This window comes from Hyperoodon ampullatus, assembly GCF_949752795.1.
Source record: "Hyperoodon ampullatus genome assembly, chromosome: 11".
NCBI classification, from domain to species: Eukaryota; Metazoa; Chordata; class Mammalia; order Artiodactyla; family Ziphiidae; genus Hyperoodon; species Hyperoodon ampullatus.
In genome coordinates, this window is record NC_136924.1 from 36,423,288 (window position 1) to 36,439,915 (window position 16,628).

Below are 16,628 nucleotides of genomic sequence, written 5' to 3' on the forward strand. Positions count from 1 at the left end.
ACATGTTAAAAATTGATGAATCTGGGCTTCCCTGGTGGCGCAGTGGTTGAGAGTCCGCCTGCCGATGCAGGGGACATGGGTTTGTGCCCCGGTCTGGGAAGATCCCACGTGCCGCAGAGCGGCTGGGCCCGTGAGCCATGGCCGCTGAGCCTGCGCATCCGGAGCCTGTGCTCCGCAACAGGAGAGGCCACAACAGTGAGAGGCCCGCGTAATGCAAAAAAAAAAAAAAAAAATTGATGAATCTGAATAAAGGCTATATGGATGTGCAATGTACAACTGTACACTGAACATTTTTATAAACTATTCTAAAATTTAAAAATGGTAAATTAGCAAAATGGTAGCACAATAGCATAAAAATATCAAGAACAAAGAATTAGGTCTTTAAAAAAGATATAGAAGCCCTCAGTGGGGGAAATAATGAGCTTATCGAAAAACATTAGGAGAACATTTATATGGACATAGATAGAGATATACCATGTTCATGGATTAGAAGATTAATTTTTAAAAATTCCCCCAAATTGATTAATAGACTTAATGCAACTTGGTTCAAACTCTAATAGGGCTTTGGAAAGAACTTGACAAGATGATTCTGTAATGCATATGGAAGACAAAAGGGCCAAGAATAGAAAAATCCTCTTGGATTCCAAACACTACACACTGTATTTTTTTTGTTCCTACCTCAGTGGTGGCTCTTTCTCAGCTCCTTCATTGGTTCCCCAACTTCTTCCTGATCTCATGTTAGAATGCCCCAGGGCTCAGGCCTTCGACTCTTTTCCACTATCACACTGACTCCTTTGGTGACTTCATCCAGTCCCATAGCTCTAAATAAAAATCAAGTACTAACTCTCAGCCTCCATTCCAATCTAGACCTCTCAAACTCACTCTCATATCCAACTGTTCACTTGATATCTTTAATTGGTTATCTAATAGACATCTGATATTTAACAAAATGGATGCCTCAATTTTTTTTCTCTCTTCAACTTTCCTCATCTCAGTTGATGGCAACTTCATCCTGAATTTTAGTTGCTTAGTCCAATACCTTGTGTTCATCTTTGACTCCTCTCTTTCTCTGATATATTTTATCCAACCCATCAGCAAATCCCTAAACGAATTACTTCTCACTTTCCTTTACTATGCTCACCCTGGTTTGAGCCACATCAGCTCTTACCTGGCTAACTTCAACAGCCTTCTGATTGGCTTACCTGTCTCATCCCATGTCCCTGCACTAAGAGTCTCCTCTAGTTCTTAACCAAGTTTGCATGATGAAAATCAGTTTTGATTTGGGAGTGGCACCCAGGGCATTAGAATACTTTTTAAATGTCTCATACTTCTTCAAAATTATCAGATATTATTTTACCCTTTGCTTAGTAATTGTTGAAACTGAGTGACAGGTACATGGAGCCCTTTACATTATTCTTTCAAATAAATATGAAATAAAACAAAAACTTCTCTGGTGACTCTACCACTTTTTTTTTTTTTTTTTTTGGCTGCACTGCTTGGCATGAGGAATCTTAGTTCCCTGGCCACTCCCCCTGCAGTGGAAGCACGCAGTCTTAACCACTGGACTGCCAGGGAAGTCCTCTGGTGACTCTAATCTGCAGCAGGATTGAGAAACAATGGTCTGTAATCCCAAAACCAGAGCATTTTTCCCTATAAATAATTGAGACATTTCTACGTGAAAGGCAGTCTTAAAGAATTAAAAAGATACATGTAAGATGAAAAATACCAAATTTATTTTCCAAAATACAAGAAAAAGAGTACACATTTAAATTCACTTTGCAATATACATTAACAACAAACCACCTGTTCCATGTCCTACTTGTCTCAACTTAACTCTCAACCAACGGTGGCATTCGTAAGAAGGGAAAGATTTCTGGCCCTTGGTTTGCAGAACCTGAAACTTGACATGAGAACATGTGAAATGTATACTCCAGACTCAGTTCTCCTAAATCAAGGCAAAGGTTTGTTAACAATGAATCTCCATACAGATGGAAAATGAAGGGCTTCTTACTACCAATTTATCCAAAAGCTCTAGAATAGTCATTTGCAGTTTGAAGTCTGACCACAACTTTCACTAGTGCTCAATGTATTTTGAGGTAAAGTACAGAGCGTGGAAGAATGAAATTCTCTTCATTTTCAAATGAACTAATAACTAAACCTGAAAATATTATCAAAGGTGATTCTTTGTCTCTGTAAAAAATAAACCACCCAAATGAATTTATTGGTTTGAAATATACTTGTTTAATAAACCTGACAAGGAAAAATCAAACCAACAACCTTATTTTTGCCATAGTAATGAGAATCTATAAAAGGTTAATTTCTTAGTCCTTGGGAAGTGACACCACATGAGTTCTATAAGAAAATGGCTATTGAGATTGTTAGACTCGATGTGAGCCCCCCTCAGAACACTGGGGAAACTGCAGAGACTTGTTTATTTGTGGACTATTCCCACTCATGCTTACCAGATGGCTACTGATGACATTAAGTTCTCGTATCACCATGCTCAGATCTTCATGTAATTTAACTACTGCATTTTTCACCTCCCCTAGAAGAACGTTAGTGGAATCGTTTGTTTCAGGCTCCCTAGGCAGGTCTTTGGTTGCCTGAAAACTAGAACAGGACATAGAGGTGAAATGGTCTACATTTTGGGTGGAAAATGCTACCCAATTACTGCTAGAAATAGGACTTGTCTTCTTTTTGGCAGAATCAGAGTTGTCTGGAAGAATTTCCAGTAGGTTGAGGTGGTCATTTTCCTCTTCATCAGAGGACAGTGGGCCCTTAGAAGCAAAAGGGTTATGAACCCTGGCTGTCTTATCTTTATCTTCAACAGAGGCAGAAGAAGGTTGTTGATGGGACAAAGTCCAGAAGGAAGGTCTGGCCAAAATTGGGGGTGAGAGATGAACAGACTTCTCTGGAGAGGCTGAATCAGGAGATGACACGGATAAAGGAGAAAAGGAGGATGCTCCCTCCGAGGCAGTTGAAACTAAAATGTATAAATGACAGACAAAGATTAGGCAACATACAAATGACAGTAAGAGCTAAAATAATTTTACAGTGTAAAATCCTATCTGGTCTCAACTTAAATAAATCACTTAGAATTTTATATGTTAAATACTCATAATAAGCCCAAATAAACCCAAAGCAGGAAACAGAGAAAATCTAAAGATGTGTTATATATCAATAATTCCATGGAAATGAAACTAAAATAGAAATATCAATATTCATCTTGATTCTCAAACCTTGCCCAATATATTTTTACACTACACTTATCAGAGAGGACAGAAAAGTAAAGTATTACACAGTATTCTACTCACTGCCAGCATTTTAAGTTGACATTTAAAGTAGAAAATGTCAGAAACCTGTAACTTACTTCATTTTTTTTTTGACAGAAAATATTATGGCAAAATGAACAACTAACTACAAGTACCCCACAGTTATAAAACTAGTCTTTTTCTCTTAATGGTCAAATATAGTCAAGACTGAGTCCAACCCATCTGAGATCCTGGACACTTCAGCATATGTATATAATTTTTTTTTTCCACCAAGAAACTGTAAGTAAAATAAAAAGCATTCTAAGCCTATTTTCCATAAAATTAAAAATTTGATAACGTTTTAAACTTCCCTTCAGGCAAAATCATATTAAATCTCTTCTTTCACACTTCATTCTAAATCATTATTTCCCAAACTGTTCTGGGGAACACTGTGTTCCTTAAGATGTAAAAAGATGTTTTGTGAGAACAGGGCTTCAAAGTCAAGACTAGCCAATTGCATACTGTGCCTCCCATTAGGAGATTAACAATATCCGTTAGCATATTTAAGGTTCTGAGAAATCGACAGTACAGCTGACCCTTGAACAACATGGGGGTTAGGGGTGCTGGTCCTCTGCACATTTGAAAATCCCTGTATAACTTTACAGTTGGCCCTCCATATCCGAGGTTCTGAATCAGCAGATTCAATCAACCTCAGATCCTGTAGTACTGTACTACGCATTTATTGAAAAAAATCATGTATAAATAGACCCATGCAGTTCAAACCCATGTTGTTCAAGGGCCACCTGTAATTTATTCAAGTGTTTTTCCAAGCTTTCTTGGGCACAGAACTTTTTCTTGTCTCCTTGGAATGTCTATTTACATTCACTTATGTCTTAGGTGGTAAAAATTGGCAAATTCCAGTGCTAAAGTCTTTGTAACTAACTCTGGGCTTGTTACTTAAAAAACAAAACAAAACAAACTTATTCACTGTAAGTCATAGAAGAGGGGAATTAATGCTTACCGTTTAGCACTTATCTTTCTATATTAATTTTATCTATTTTACATATTCATGTCCTTCTAAACTAAATTGGACCTCCTGTAAAAAATGTGGCCAGGGCAGGCCGCTTCTACTTTCTGCTTCAAAGCTCTCTGAGGCCTATCTCCAGTTCTCAGGAAAGAATTCACAAAACTTTTGGGGGGTGAAATGAGTATTCTCAGATGATGCTGAGACACAAAATTCTCAGCTGTATTCTCAGCTGATGCTGATCCTGAGCAGCAGGACACAAAAAGGAAAGTAGGAACTTCATTAACACACGGTCAAGATAGGACAAGCACACTTAGGAATCTAGGTCAGGCCTATCCAGACATTCTATCCTTGGATTAAAAAGAGGGTATGTGGTGGGCTTCCCTGGTGGCGCAGTGGTTGCGAGTCCGCCTGCCGATGCGGGGGACACGGGTTCGTGCCCCGGTCCGGGAAGATCCCACATGCCGCGGAGCGGCTGGGCCCGTAAGCCATGGCCGCTGAGCCTGCGCGTGCGGGTAATGCAAAAAAAAAAAAAAAAAAAAGAGGGTATGTGGTAATGGGCATGCCAATGACGAAAGCCTCAGCGTATTTGTGTTCTGAGTCAGACAGCGACACTCTGAGCTCCACTCACAGCTGTCGTCTGACATGTCCCTTCGCCATCCTCCTGTTTTCTATATCCCAGGTCTTTCTCTTTCTTGGTCTACTCTCATGCTGGAGTAGCACGTTCTCCAGTAGTTCACTGAAAAAGGGTGCATGAGAAGTAAAATTTTGAGAACTCGCATGTCTGAAAATGTCCACGTTCTAATTTTAGGCTTAATGATATTTGGTTAGGTAAAAAATTCTGGGCCAGAAATCCTTTCTTTCAGAATTGTGAAGGCAAAATTCCACTGTCTTCTTGCTTCCAGTGTTGCTGCTCTGGAGTGGGAGTCATTCCATTCATTGTGTATAACTGTATGTAACGGTTTTATCTCTGAAGTTTCATAGAATTTACTCTTTGTCCGCCGTGTTTGGAGGCTTCTGTGTGTGCCCCAAGGGTAACTTCATTGAGGTCAACTGAAAGTCAACTGACTTTTAATCAGGAACCCATTTCCTTCAGCTTTAGAAAATTTTCTTTACTGCTTTAATAATTTATTTTCTCCTCTCTGTTTTCTCTGTATTCTTTTTCCGAACCTCCAACTAGTCCAGGTATTAGATCTCCTGGACTAGTCCTCTAATCTTAATTTTCTCTCCCATCTTCCCTACCTTTGTCTTTGTGCTCTACTTCCTCAGAGAGTTTTGTCAACTTTAGCTTTCAATCCTACCACTGAGTTGTTAATTTCTGCTATTATATTTTTAACTTCCAAGAGCTATTTTTTGGGGGTTCTCAGAAATTCTTTTTGTAACACCCTGTTTTTGTTTCATGGGTGCAACATATTCTTATCCCTTGTTTCAAGGTTCCATGTTAGAAGTTTCTTTCAGATGTCTGGAACACCTTGCTGTCTGCTTATGATTAAGAGTGAAAAATTACAGAGTTGATTGGAAGCTCTGAGTCTGAGACTTGTCAACACTGAGCTTCAGTGTATAGTCATTTGAGTGGGTCATCTGTTGGGGAACCACTAATGTCAGTGTCTTTGGTTCTTTCCTCTGAGGGTTATAGGTTCTTGTGAGAACAGTTTCTCTCTCCTGCCTAGAAAGTAAAGATCTGGCTCCCAGTGTGCTGGGAGTCTAGCAGGGAAAGGAGACAGGGTTCTCAGCATTCAGCATTTGGTTTGCATATGGTCACTTAATCCTGTAGTGTTTGTTATAGGACCTGCACACTCAACTCTACCTAGCATCTCTCATTTCAGAGACCTTCCACCTACCTTCTCCAGAAAACAAATCTCCAGACTTCTGCCAGAGGTTGTGAGAGTGGGTGAATATTCAGGGCAATTGTTCATCTATTTGGCAAGGAGGAAAAGTCTAAGGATTTAAATTGCTTTTCAAATAGCTATTTTCTAATTCTCTTTATTTAGCACCACACTCCAATAACAACATGTGGAGTAGGCTTTATAACCCCATTTATTTTATTTTTTAATAAATTTATTTATTTTTAGTTTATTTTTGGCATGTTGGGTCTTCGTTGCTGCATGCTGCACACAGGCTTTCTCTAGTTGCGGTGAGCGGGGGCCACTCCTTGCTGTGGTGCACAAGCTTCTCATTGCGGTGGCTTCTCTTGTTGCAGAGCATGGGCTCCAGGCATGCAGGCTTCAGGAGTTGTGGCATGTGGGCTCAGTAGTAGTGGCTCTCGGACTCCAGAGTGCAGGCTTGGCAGTTGTGGCACACGGGCTCAGCTGCTCTGTGGCACGTGGGATCTTCCCGGACCAGGGCTCGAACCTGTGTCCCCTGGATTGGCAGGTGGATGCTTAACCACTGCACCACCAGCGAAGTCCCTATAACCCCATTTAAAACATGGGCAAAGGAATCTCAAAGAGGCAAAGAAACTTTCCCAAGATCACAGGACTAAAAAGGGGCAGAGATGAGACTCAAATTCTAGTCTCTGATGTTAAACCATATAATCTAACCCACTAAGCTCTAAGTCCACACTATTCTACTATATTATAATTATTTTTACAGTATTAGAGAATTATGTTAAATTCTGGATATAAAATTGAGAAGGCAGGCAGCCAGGATGGTGAGGGAATATGACAACCATTCCTTATATAAAGATATATAAGGAATGGTTGATGGATATGCAAATCTTTATTCAAAAAGGGATAGGAGGGGGCTTCCCTGGTGGAGCAATGGTTGGGGGTCCGCCTGCCGATGCAGGTGACACGGGTTTGTGCCCCAGTATGGGAACATCCCACATGCCACAGAGCGGCTGGGACCGTGAGCCATGGCCGCTGAGCCTGCGCGTCCGGAGCCTGTGCTGCGCAACGGGAGAGGCCACAACAGTGAGAGGCCCGCGTACTGCAAAAAAAAAAAAAAAAAAAGTGGATAGGAGGACAAAGGGTAAGAGGCTATATTTGGTTATTGGACAACAGTCACAAAATCTTAGTAATATTTATCTCCCTTTTCTCATATTGTGCACAAGTTGGAACTGGGGTTAACAGGTGAAAGTAATAGGAAAAGAGATTTCAGCCCAATTTAAAAAAGAAAACTTTTTAATAGTCATGGTTTTCCACACATGAAATGAGCTGCCTTGGAAAGTGGTGAGTTTCTTGATACTCATGGAGCTCATGCACAGCCTGAATGACCGTTTGGCAGGAATGTTTCAGGCAAGATCAACGCATCATGTGACAGAACTATATATCCTTGGTGAGATTCTAAGATTCTAGGACCCAAAACACATATGTTAAGAGTACTAAGAAACTATTCTAGAAATAATTCACTCTGGTCAGGAAGAATGATTTCATAAGGAACATTTAAGAAGGCCAGGAAGAAAATAATATTTGAGTCAAATATTGTTATATATGTAAAGAGAACACAGTTATGATAGTCACACATGTATGACGTGATGAGTATCTGGTATTCCACTTTACGTGTAGTGTTTCTCAGAGTGTGGTTCCTGAACCAGGAGCAGCAGCAGCATCACCTGGTTATTTGTTCGAGATGAACTTCTTGGGCCCCGCCCCGGACTAACTGAATCAGACACTTTGGGGGACGGGCCACAACAGTGAGAGGCCCACGTACCGCCACACACACAAAAAAAAATTAAAATTGATTGATTGATTTTTTTGGCCGTGTTGGGTCTTCGTTGCTGCTCGCAGGCTTTCTCTAGTTGCGGCGAGTGGGGGCTACTCTTTGTTGTGGTGTGCAGGCTTCTCATCACGGTGGCCTCTCTTGTTGCGTAGCATGGGCTCTAGGCACGCGGGCTTCAGTAGTTGTGGCATGAGGGCTCAGTAGATGAGGCTCGCAGGCTCTAGAGCACAGGCTCAGGAGTTGTAGCGCATGGGCTTAGTTGCTCTGTGGCATGTGGGATCTTCCTGGACCAGGGTTCAAACCCATGTGCCCTGCCTTGGCAGGTGATTCTTAACCACTGCGTCACCAGGGAAGTCCCTGTACAGGACTTTTGAGGGTCACGGAAACGTTCTGGAATCAGTAGTGATGGCTGTACAACTCTAAGAATATACTGAAAACCACTAAATTGTCCATTATAAAATGGTGCATTTTATGGTACATGAATTAGATCTCAATTTTTTTAATATTTGAAATTTTATTTTTAATTCCATTATTATAAATAAGCTACACAAAAGAACCAGATTTAGGAGTAACACAGAGAAATGCTAATAAGTCTGCCTCATTATAAGTGATTATAAATCACTTATGCTACATTTGTATTAGGAAAATTGGATTACTGGATTAAAGGTGAGTTTACTCACTTACCTATGAAGTATAAGTTTGGTTCACTAAATTAAAAAAATCAAATCAGTGTGTCTTCTTGTCTGTACAAAAGCAGGCAGGGGCCGCACAGCTGGAAGAGTTGTCGGGGCCGTGTCTGGGGGACAGGGAGCACCTGTGCTGTGACTTCCCCGGCAGGTGATAAGACTCCCCTCTCCCTTCAATGCTCTGCTCTGCGTGGTGCTTCTGAATCATCCTGACCAGTAGCTCAGAGTTAGCTGAGATGGTCTGCAGAACTGTTTTCTATCATTTTCCCCATTTCTTAGGGAAATTGTTAATTGTTCTAGCTCTGAAGGTTTTTATAGCCCAAAAGAAAAGGTATGGTTAATGAGTCTTTTGTGTGTGTGTCATGTTTGGTTTCTTTCCCCAGCAAAGGTAAACTGAAAAACAGCTACAAAGAACAACTACTGCTGAAATTCAGAGTAAGAAAATGGAACCGATGAGACAGAAAGAAAGGACGAAGCCAGTGAGAATGCTCACAACTATCCCAACATGAGAATGTATAGGTTTTTTTTCCTCCCCCAAATTAGAAAGTAAAATCCAGTGCATCTAACACACTTACCCTAACTGTGGCTTATGAGACTATAATGAAAGCTGCCTGCCACCAGATCTGGCTTCTAAGTACTTACTAGCTCCTGCTTCCTTTTTAGCGTGCATGATAAACTAACGACCTAAAACAACAGTTTGAGCTCCAAATAAACAGAGGAGCAGAAGGAATGGGCTGTTCTAGGAACAGTCATTTATCATCAAAGGGTCAAAGGAGGTCGATGCAGCAAATCCATCCCTCTCATTCAGTAAAGATACTAAAGTGTATTAGGTGGCTGCCTCAGACAGCCTCCCTGATATTTGCGAACTGCTGAAATATGAGTGTGCAAGTATTTTTTAATTTCCCCAGCTCATTATCTCCAAAGAGTTTATAACATCAGACCTGGAGCCTTCATGTAAACAAATATTTCTTAAAAGAAAACCAGGAAATAGGTACTATCTTCTCTATCCTCCATCATCTGAGACTAGCCATCTATCCTAGCCTCATCATTTCTTGAATTCCTCAACCACAATGACCTTCAGCCATTCCTCTGAGTATTCCCTAGAATATGTCATCACTCACAACTGCCCTACTCTGAAATCTTGTTTTCCAAGATTACTTTTCTTCTCAATTACTTCCAGCCTTTTAGATTCCTTTTACATTCCTTTTAATACATCTACACTTTGGCCTCACTGAGACAATAGATGCAACGATCCTTCTATTTTCTATCAGTGCCTCCTGGTTCTGGTTCCTTTCTTGTCCAGTCTAGAATCCAAGGATCCATCACTTCAGCCATTTTCTACCTACCCCCTTGCCAACACGTCTTCTGCCTTACCTGCTACTAATTCCTAATTCAGGAGTCAGCAAACCTTTTATATAAAGGACCAGAGAGTAAATCTTTTAGGCTTTGTGGTACATACAGTCTCTGTTTGAACTACTCAGCTCTGCTGATGTAGCATAAAAGCAGCCAAAGACAATATGTGAGCTGAGTAGTGTGGCTGTTTTCCAATAAAACTTTATTTACAAAAACAGGCTGTGGACCAAGAGGCTGCAGTTCCCCAATCCCTGTCCTAATCCTATTTCAATTTAAATATCTACCCTTTTCATTCCTATCCCTGGGATGCTCAGCACTACAGGAGAAAAGCACAGGTGGATGCAAATCTGGACTACAAATTACTACTCCTTCGTCTTCTCAGTGTCTTATCAGCTCCCTCTTCCATTCTCTAGAAAGAATGGAAGAAAACAGTTGTATGTTACTTTTCAAATTAGAATTAAAAATAAAATATATAGTATTTTATATTTACCCACATATTTATAATTTCCAGTGTTCTTTTTTTTTCCCATGAGTCACTGGGGTCTTCCCTTACACATACAGTTTAGCAGTCAGTCAAGGATTTGGGCAGAGTTTATAAATGGAATCTGAGACTCCATCTGAGTCTCCCTCCCTTTCAGGGTTTCCCTCATAAATTTTCAGCTTCTCTGCCAGTGCTGAACTCTCTCTTTGGACATCTCAGGCCATGTGAACTGAACAGTACCCTCAAGGTATTAATTTCAGTTACTATATTTTTCAGCTTTGGGATTCATGAATTCACTTGATTCTTTTTTTATAGATAGTAGTATTCTATTCTGATGAAATTCCCCATCTTTTCTTCTGTTTTCTTGATTATATTAATCATAAATATTTTAAAGTACCTATCTTATAACTTCAGTACCTCGATTATTTGTGAGTCTCTTTCTGTTGTCTGTTTTCTCCTGTATTTCTGGTCATTTGTTCATTTCCTGGTATGCCTGGTAATTTTTTGTTGAATGTCAAACATTATGCATGAAAAATTGTAGCAGCTCTCAAGAAAGGATTTCATTGTCTTCCAGACACTTTGCTCTAGTTGAAGTTTGGTTTCAGCATTTGGGAGGGCTGTTCTATTTCTGGCTTGTCCTTACTCCTAGAGTGTACTTCTGATGCTTAGGGTGTAGCCTGTTAGAGAGCCCAGCTGAAAGCACAGAGTATTTACCAGAGCCCCTACAATTTGGCATATCCTGAACTCCAACCTCTGTCTCTTAGTGCCACAAGATTATGAGAATCTCTGATTAGCTCGTCAGCCTCTTCCCATTTAGGCTGGCTAAATGGGTTGGATGCTTCCCATTTCGTTTCTCGGCATCTTATCCAGAACATTAGCAGTTTAGCAGCAGGCAAATGTAACAGTAAGAAATTACACAAAGACTTATCAACTTTTTCTCTGTGATTCCCTCCCCTCTGGAATATTGGCCCCTTGAGTCCCTGACACCTTGGAAGTCCCAAACTCCAACCCTACCTCCCAAGCTCAGTGAGACTGTGGAAAGCCCAGGCCTCTAATTTTCCCTCAGCTTCTATCATCCTGCTCTGCTAATAAGCAAACAATGCAAGCGGGGAAAACTGAGGTGAATGTGGGACCAACTAAATGTGAACTAGTTTCCTACTCTTCTCACATCACTTCTGACACCAAACGTGTGGGTTTTCCACACAAAGGATTTCTCCTGTGCTCTGTGGACACCCAATTGGGTGTCCTACAATTTAATTCAATTCTGACACTAACTACCCAGAGTTAGTGCAGACCCCAGAGATTAAGGGCTTAAACCCTCAAGACTGCCCCCCATTTCAGACGCCAATTGCAAGTTCAGGCCTCCTCTATTTCTGATCTGTTGACTATAAATTGAAGGATCCCATGGTCCCCTCCTTGGGTTTGATAATTTGCTAGAATGGCTCGCAAAACTCAGGAACATGCTTTACTTACTATTACTGGTTTATAAAGGAACAGCCAAATGGAAGAAATGCATAGGGCAAGGTATGGGATAGGGGCACAGAGCTGCCGTGACTTCTCCAGATGTGCCATCCTCCCAGAACCTTTATGTGTTCCCCAACCAGGAAGCACTCTAAACCCCGTTGTTTAGGGTTTTTATAGAAGTTCCAATACGTAGGTATGATTGACCAAATCACTGGCCCCTGATGATTAACTCAGCATCCACCCACTCTCCTCTCCCCACAAGTCAGGGGTGAGCTTGAAAGGGCTTATTATGAATAACAAAAGATGCTCCTCTCTCTCCTATCACTCAGGAAATTACAAGGGTTTCAGGAGGTCTGTGCCAGGAATCAGTGATGAAGACCAAATATATACTTCTTATTATATCACAATATCACAATCCTTTTTCCTAGGATCCTGACCCATCATGTGTTTTCTACCTTGGTTATTTTACGATGACTTCTAATAGTTTTCCAGCTTTAACCAGTATTTTTGGTGGAGGATTAGACTAATGCTATCTACTTCATTTTAAGTAGGAGAAGAAGTCTTCCTTGTTAACTGGTTTTAGAGGAACTTCTTGCTAATTTTTATAATTAAATGTACTTGGTGCACAAGCAGTGACCAAAATTTATTTTCAATTTTCTTTTTGCGGTATTTGTGAAAGAAATGAATCAAAATAACAACTTCCCAGGGGACAGCCATGCACATAAACTAACATGGCCATCATAACCAGTACTAACTGGGTTCTCCATCAGCAGTCTCAGCAGAAAAGTTGATCTGGTGACAAAACTAAGAATTAGTCTTATTTTTAGGCTATTCAATTCAAAAAAGTTCTGGAAAGAGCAGTAAGAAGAGTCTTTTGTTATTCACTGGCCTTACTAGCACCAAGATAAATTTCTTTAACTTCAACATTTTGTCTTCCATTGTTTGTATTTATATTGTACTTCTGACCTGAATTTGAGGCAGTTTAAAAGATTTATATTAAAAACTTTATATTTATATGAGTTAATTAGCATTATCATATATAAGAATCAATAAACTACTTAGTCTTTGAAAAATGCACCAGCAAACAAGTTATTCTTTTACTAATTAACTTTACAGAAGAAAGTGTAATTATAAAAATGTAGGATTTAATATCTGATGGCCAACGACCTGGAATCTCAGCTGGCTTTATCCTTTATCATCCAGTCTAAAGAATACTGCAACCCTCTTAATGTTTTGTAAGACAGAAAAGGGAAGAGATTCTCCACCTGTTTTTGGAATCAGTACACAACTCTTTTAAAAAAGGGAAAACACACACACATATGCATGTGTTCCCGTGTGTGTGTGTGTGTGTGTGTGTGTGCGTATACATACCGATATACATACTAAACAATTTTTTTCATATAGTTTTTTAATAATTAGCCTAAATGTTTAACAGGAAGCTTTTCTTTAATGCTAGTTCTTTCTAATTTGTTCTGCATCAAAACTGTTCAGAATGTGTGCTTCAATCAAGCACGTGTAACCCACAAAGATGAACTGCTATTAGCCCTTTAATAAAAAGGGACTTTCCCAGCTCAAGTACCTCTCTTAATACCAATGGATGGAGAGTAAAAAGAGGGAACAAAAACAGGAGACAGAAAGCAGAGAAAAGTAAAAGAAGAGTACTTCAAAAGAGGTTTTTTGCTTGTTTTTTGTAGACTCACCCCATGTGGTTAAGGTCTTGAGGTTTTCATCCTCCTTCTGAACCAGGCCGGATTCTGTTCGTTTCTGATGGTCCTTACTGATTACAGTCTCTTTCACTGGGTCAAATGTTTTGAATGAGGGAGAGACAGAGAGTGTCTCCACAGAGCCCTGGTTATAGAAAGTAGACTCCGACTTTGATATCCTTAAATCAGGGTTGACGAACTCTTCTTTACTAGATGGCCAAAATGCTGGTAAAGTTGTCAATGCTTCAAAACTTTTTGCAGCTGGCTGCTTTTCTAGAGACATTTGCAAAGGGTTTTCTATTACAATATTTGTAATGGTACTGTCTGATTTCCTGTCGAAACTCACACTTGTCTGCAGAGATGGGCTTTTTTCTGAGGGAACAGGCACAGCATCTGTGAAGTAACAAGTAAGAGCTGTAAACAAAAAATAAAACTGAAAATACTCTATTTCAAATTTACTGCATTTTTAATAATTGGATTTTTTTTATGCCATAACAGAATTCTCTATTTAGTCGTTTCTATTCTCTTACTATGTTTCTATTCTGTCTATATAAAGTATACCCAAGCTATAATTGATGCACTAGTCATTTGGTGGCTGTCTTCTCTCTCTCTCTCCTCACTGAAGCCAAGTCAAGGAAAGCTTCAAATAACTTGTCTTTAAATATTTCTCCCTTCACCCACTTATCTGTCTCTGAAACCACTATATTTTTAGTGCCTTCAAACCTTCATCTCTTACAAGATAAACTAGAGAAAATATGCCACATCATACTGGTCTAGCCTTACAGAACCCCCAGCTACAAAAAAGCCTTTTTCCCCAGAAATAAAAAATGTTTTCCCACCCCAGTGTCTATACAAAGCCCGTAAAAGAAAATCACTCTCTTAGATAGCAACCTAATTTTAATAATAAATCTCTGTGGGAGAAAAAAAGCAATTTTCCAGAGCAGTTGTGATGATTACTAAAATGTAAGTTCCATCAGGTCAGGGATCTTTGTCCCTTTTATTCATTAATATTACCAAAGTACCTAGAATATAACAGACAAAGTACCTGGAATACAACAGACAAATAATATTTATTACAAATTGAAGGAATTGAAAGAATGGAGAGGGTCTGAAATTTAGGGTGGGTCTGATATGGAAATATTACTGAATATGAATTATGAGCCTGGTCCAAGTTTCTAGATGCAAATTGTTATCAACACTGTCAGTGCTACGGACTTGCTCTCAAATAGTTTCATCTGAAGTTGGATATGGAAAGAAAGAAAACTGAGAGAGGGCAAGAGGAAGACTGTCTCATTTGAGCTCCCAAAAGAGAGGAGGCAACAGGAATTAAGTAAGTTGCTATCAAGTGTTTACATATCACAATGTGCATCACAACATGCCTCATAGTGTGCAGTGAGATGCTTATTATCATCACTTGCAGGCTCTGAGTTATTATAAAGAAAAACAAATTTTCTTTGACTCTAACCTTCCTTTCCATTTTCATCCACAGTTGGGAGGCTAACCTGGGCAAAAGTGCTGCTGGCTTACCACAGAATCAGACAGTTCAAGAAACCTAAATCATTACCTCTACCAGGAATTCCATTTTTCCCAGCCCTCTCATCTCCAAACTTTTTCATCTTTTAAAACTCAATTCAACTCTCACCTTCTCTATAAAGCTTGCCCTGATTTTTTTTCCTTGCCTTATCCTATTATTGTTTATCTTACCATATCCTGTTTGGAGCCCTGTGAGCAGTGGTAACACTTCATCTTGTTAACTACAAGTCTGGCTGCCTACCTGAAAACAGGCTCCTTCAGGAGACCTTACTAGTTTTCTTTATACCGCAGCACACAACAGTGCCATTCCCATAGGATGTGTTTGATAAGTGCTTGTTGAGTGAAAAGCCAAACTGAAGCACAAGAATAAAAAAAGGTAATGCCTTTGTTTTTTTAATTGAATATAGTTTAACTACTTAATAACTTCTAAAATATTCCTGATGTGCATATGATCAAGTTATACCTAGCTGATAAACGTTCTTTAAAAAATTAATATATTCTTAGTAGAATACGAGATCAATGGTATCCCAAAGTGCATGTGTACATCACCAGATTGACATAAAAGCATTCCTAAAAAGTGAATTTTAGTTAAATATTTTTCCACTGACTTTCATTTTTCTTAGGAGGAAAGTCTTTCTATAAGTAATGAAATCATCTTGAAATTTAGCAATATGTAAACTAAGATAATTCAGAGTGACATTGACTTTCTGGTGACAATATTCGTAATAACACTCCATCGAAATCTCAGAATTGGGATGTATAAAGTCATCTGTATAACCGTAATTTTAAAGTTTAGTACAAAAGTTTAAAATTACAAAAGAACAAAAAAGAAAATCTTAAAATTCAACGAAAAAAACCAGACTGGAGTCATTATGTTTCTATCAGCCCCCTTTCTCAATAGTCCAGAAAGAACAGAATGCAATCTTCTGGTTGCTTAGACTTTTTTAAAAACTGATAACCTTTTAAAATGAATAAAATACTATGATCTAAAAGAGAAAGCACAATGACAAATCAAAAATAATGATTTTAAATGCACAGATTACTTAAAAGAAAAAAATCTTCACTTAACCGGAAAGCTACAGAGGCCTGAAGATTCTAGACATTAAGTTGTACTGGGTTTCTCTGCCATCAGCTGTGTTTCATCCCTGCTCTTTCTGTGCAACATGCCAAACTGATCCTCTTCAATTTAATCTCTACTTTAGTTATTTAGAGTTCACGTTAAAAAAATCCTGCAAAAATTCCCTCTTGTTTCAGTGACAAAGTCTACATGCCTTGGGTTTAAAGGCCCTTCATTGCTTATTTTCTATCGTTACTCAATAGGAAACTAACTCTCAGTCAGGCCATTCTCTTGGTTGCTCACACACCCCATGTTCATTCAGGTCCCTTTATCCTCATTCTCCGTGTTATTTCATCTTTCTTTAGCTTTATTACCATTGATTTCTCACCCTGCACTCCAACACTGGAACACCCTCC

The 16,628-nt window shown here is 39.3% G+C and overlaps 1 protein-coding gene across 1 annotated transcript in view; it reads right to left on the reverse strand.

The window, feature by feature from the left end:
- Positions 1 to 2,378: 2,378 nt before the first annotated feature.
- Positions 2,379 to 16,628, reverse strand: part of ENTHD1 (ENTH domain containing 1) — a gene marked incomplete at both ends in the record, with an annotated part of 92,924 nt that continues 78,674 nt past the window's right edge. The window contains 2 exon segments of the mRNA XM_079714370.1: positions 2,379 to 2,983; positions 13,620 to 14,015. Of these exon segments, the coding sequence (XP_079570496.1) occupies positions 2,379 to 2,983; positions 13,620 to 14,015 (1,001 nt within the window).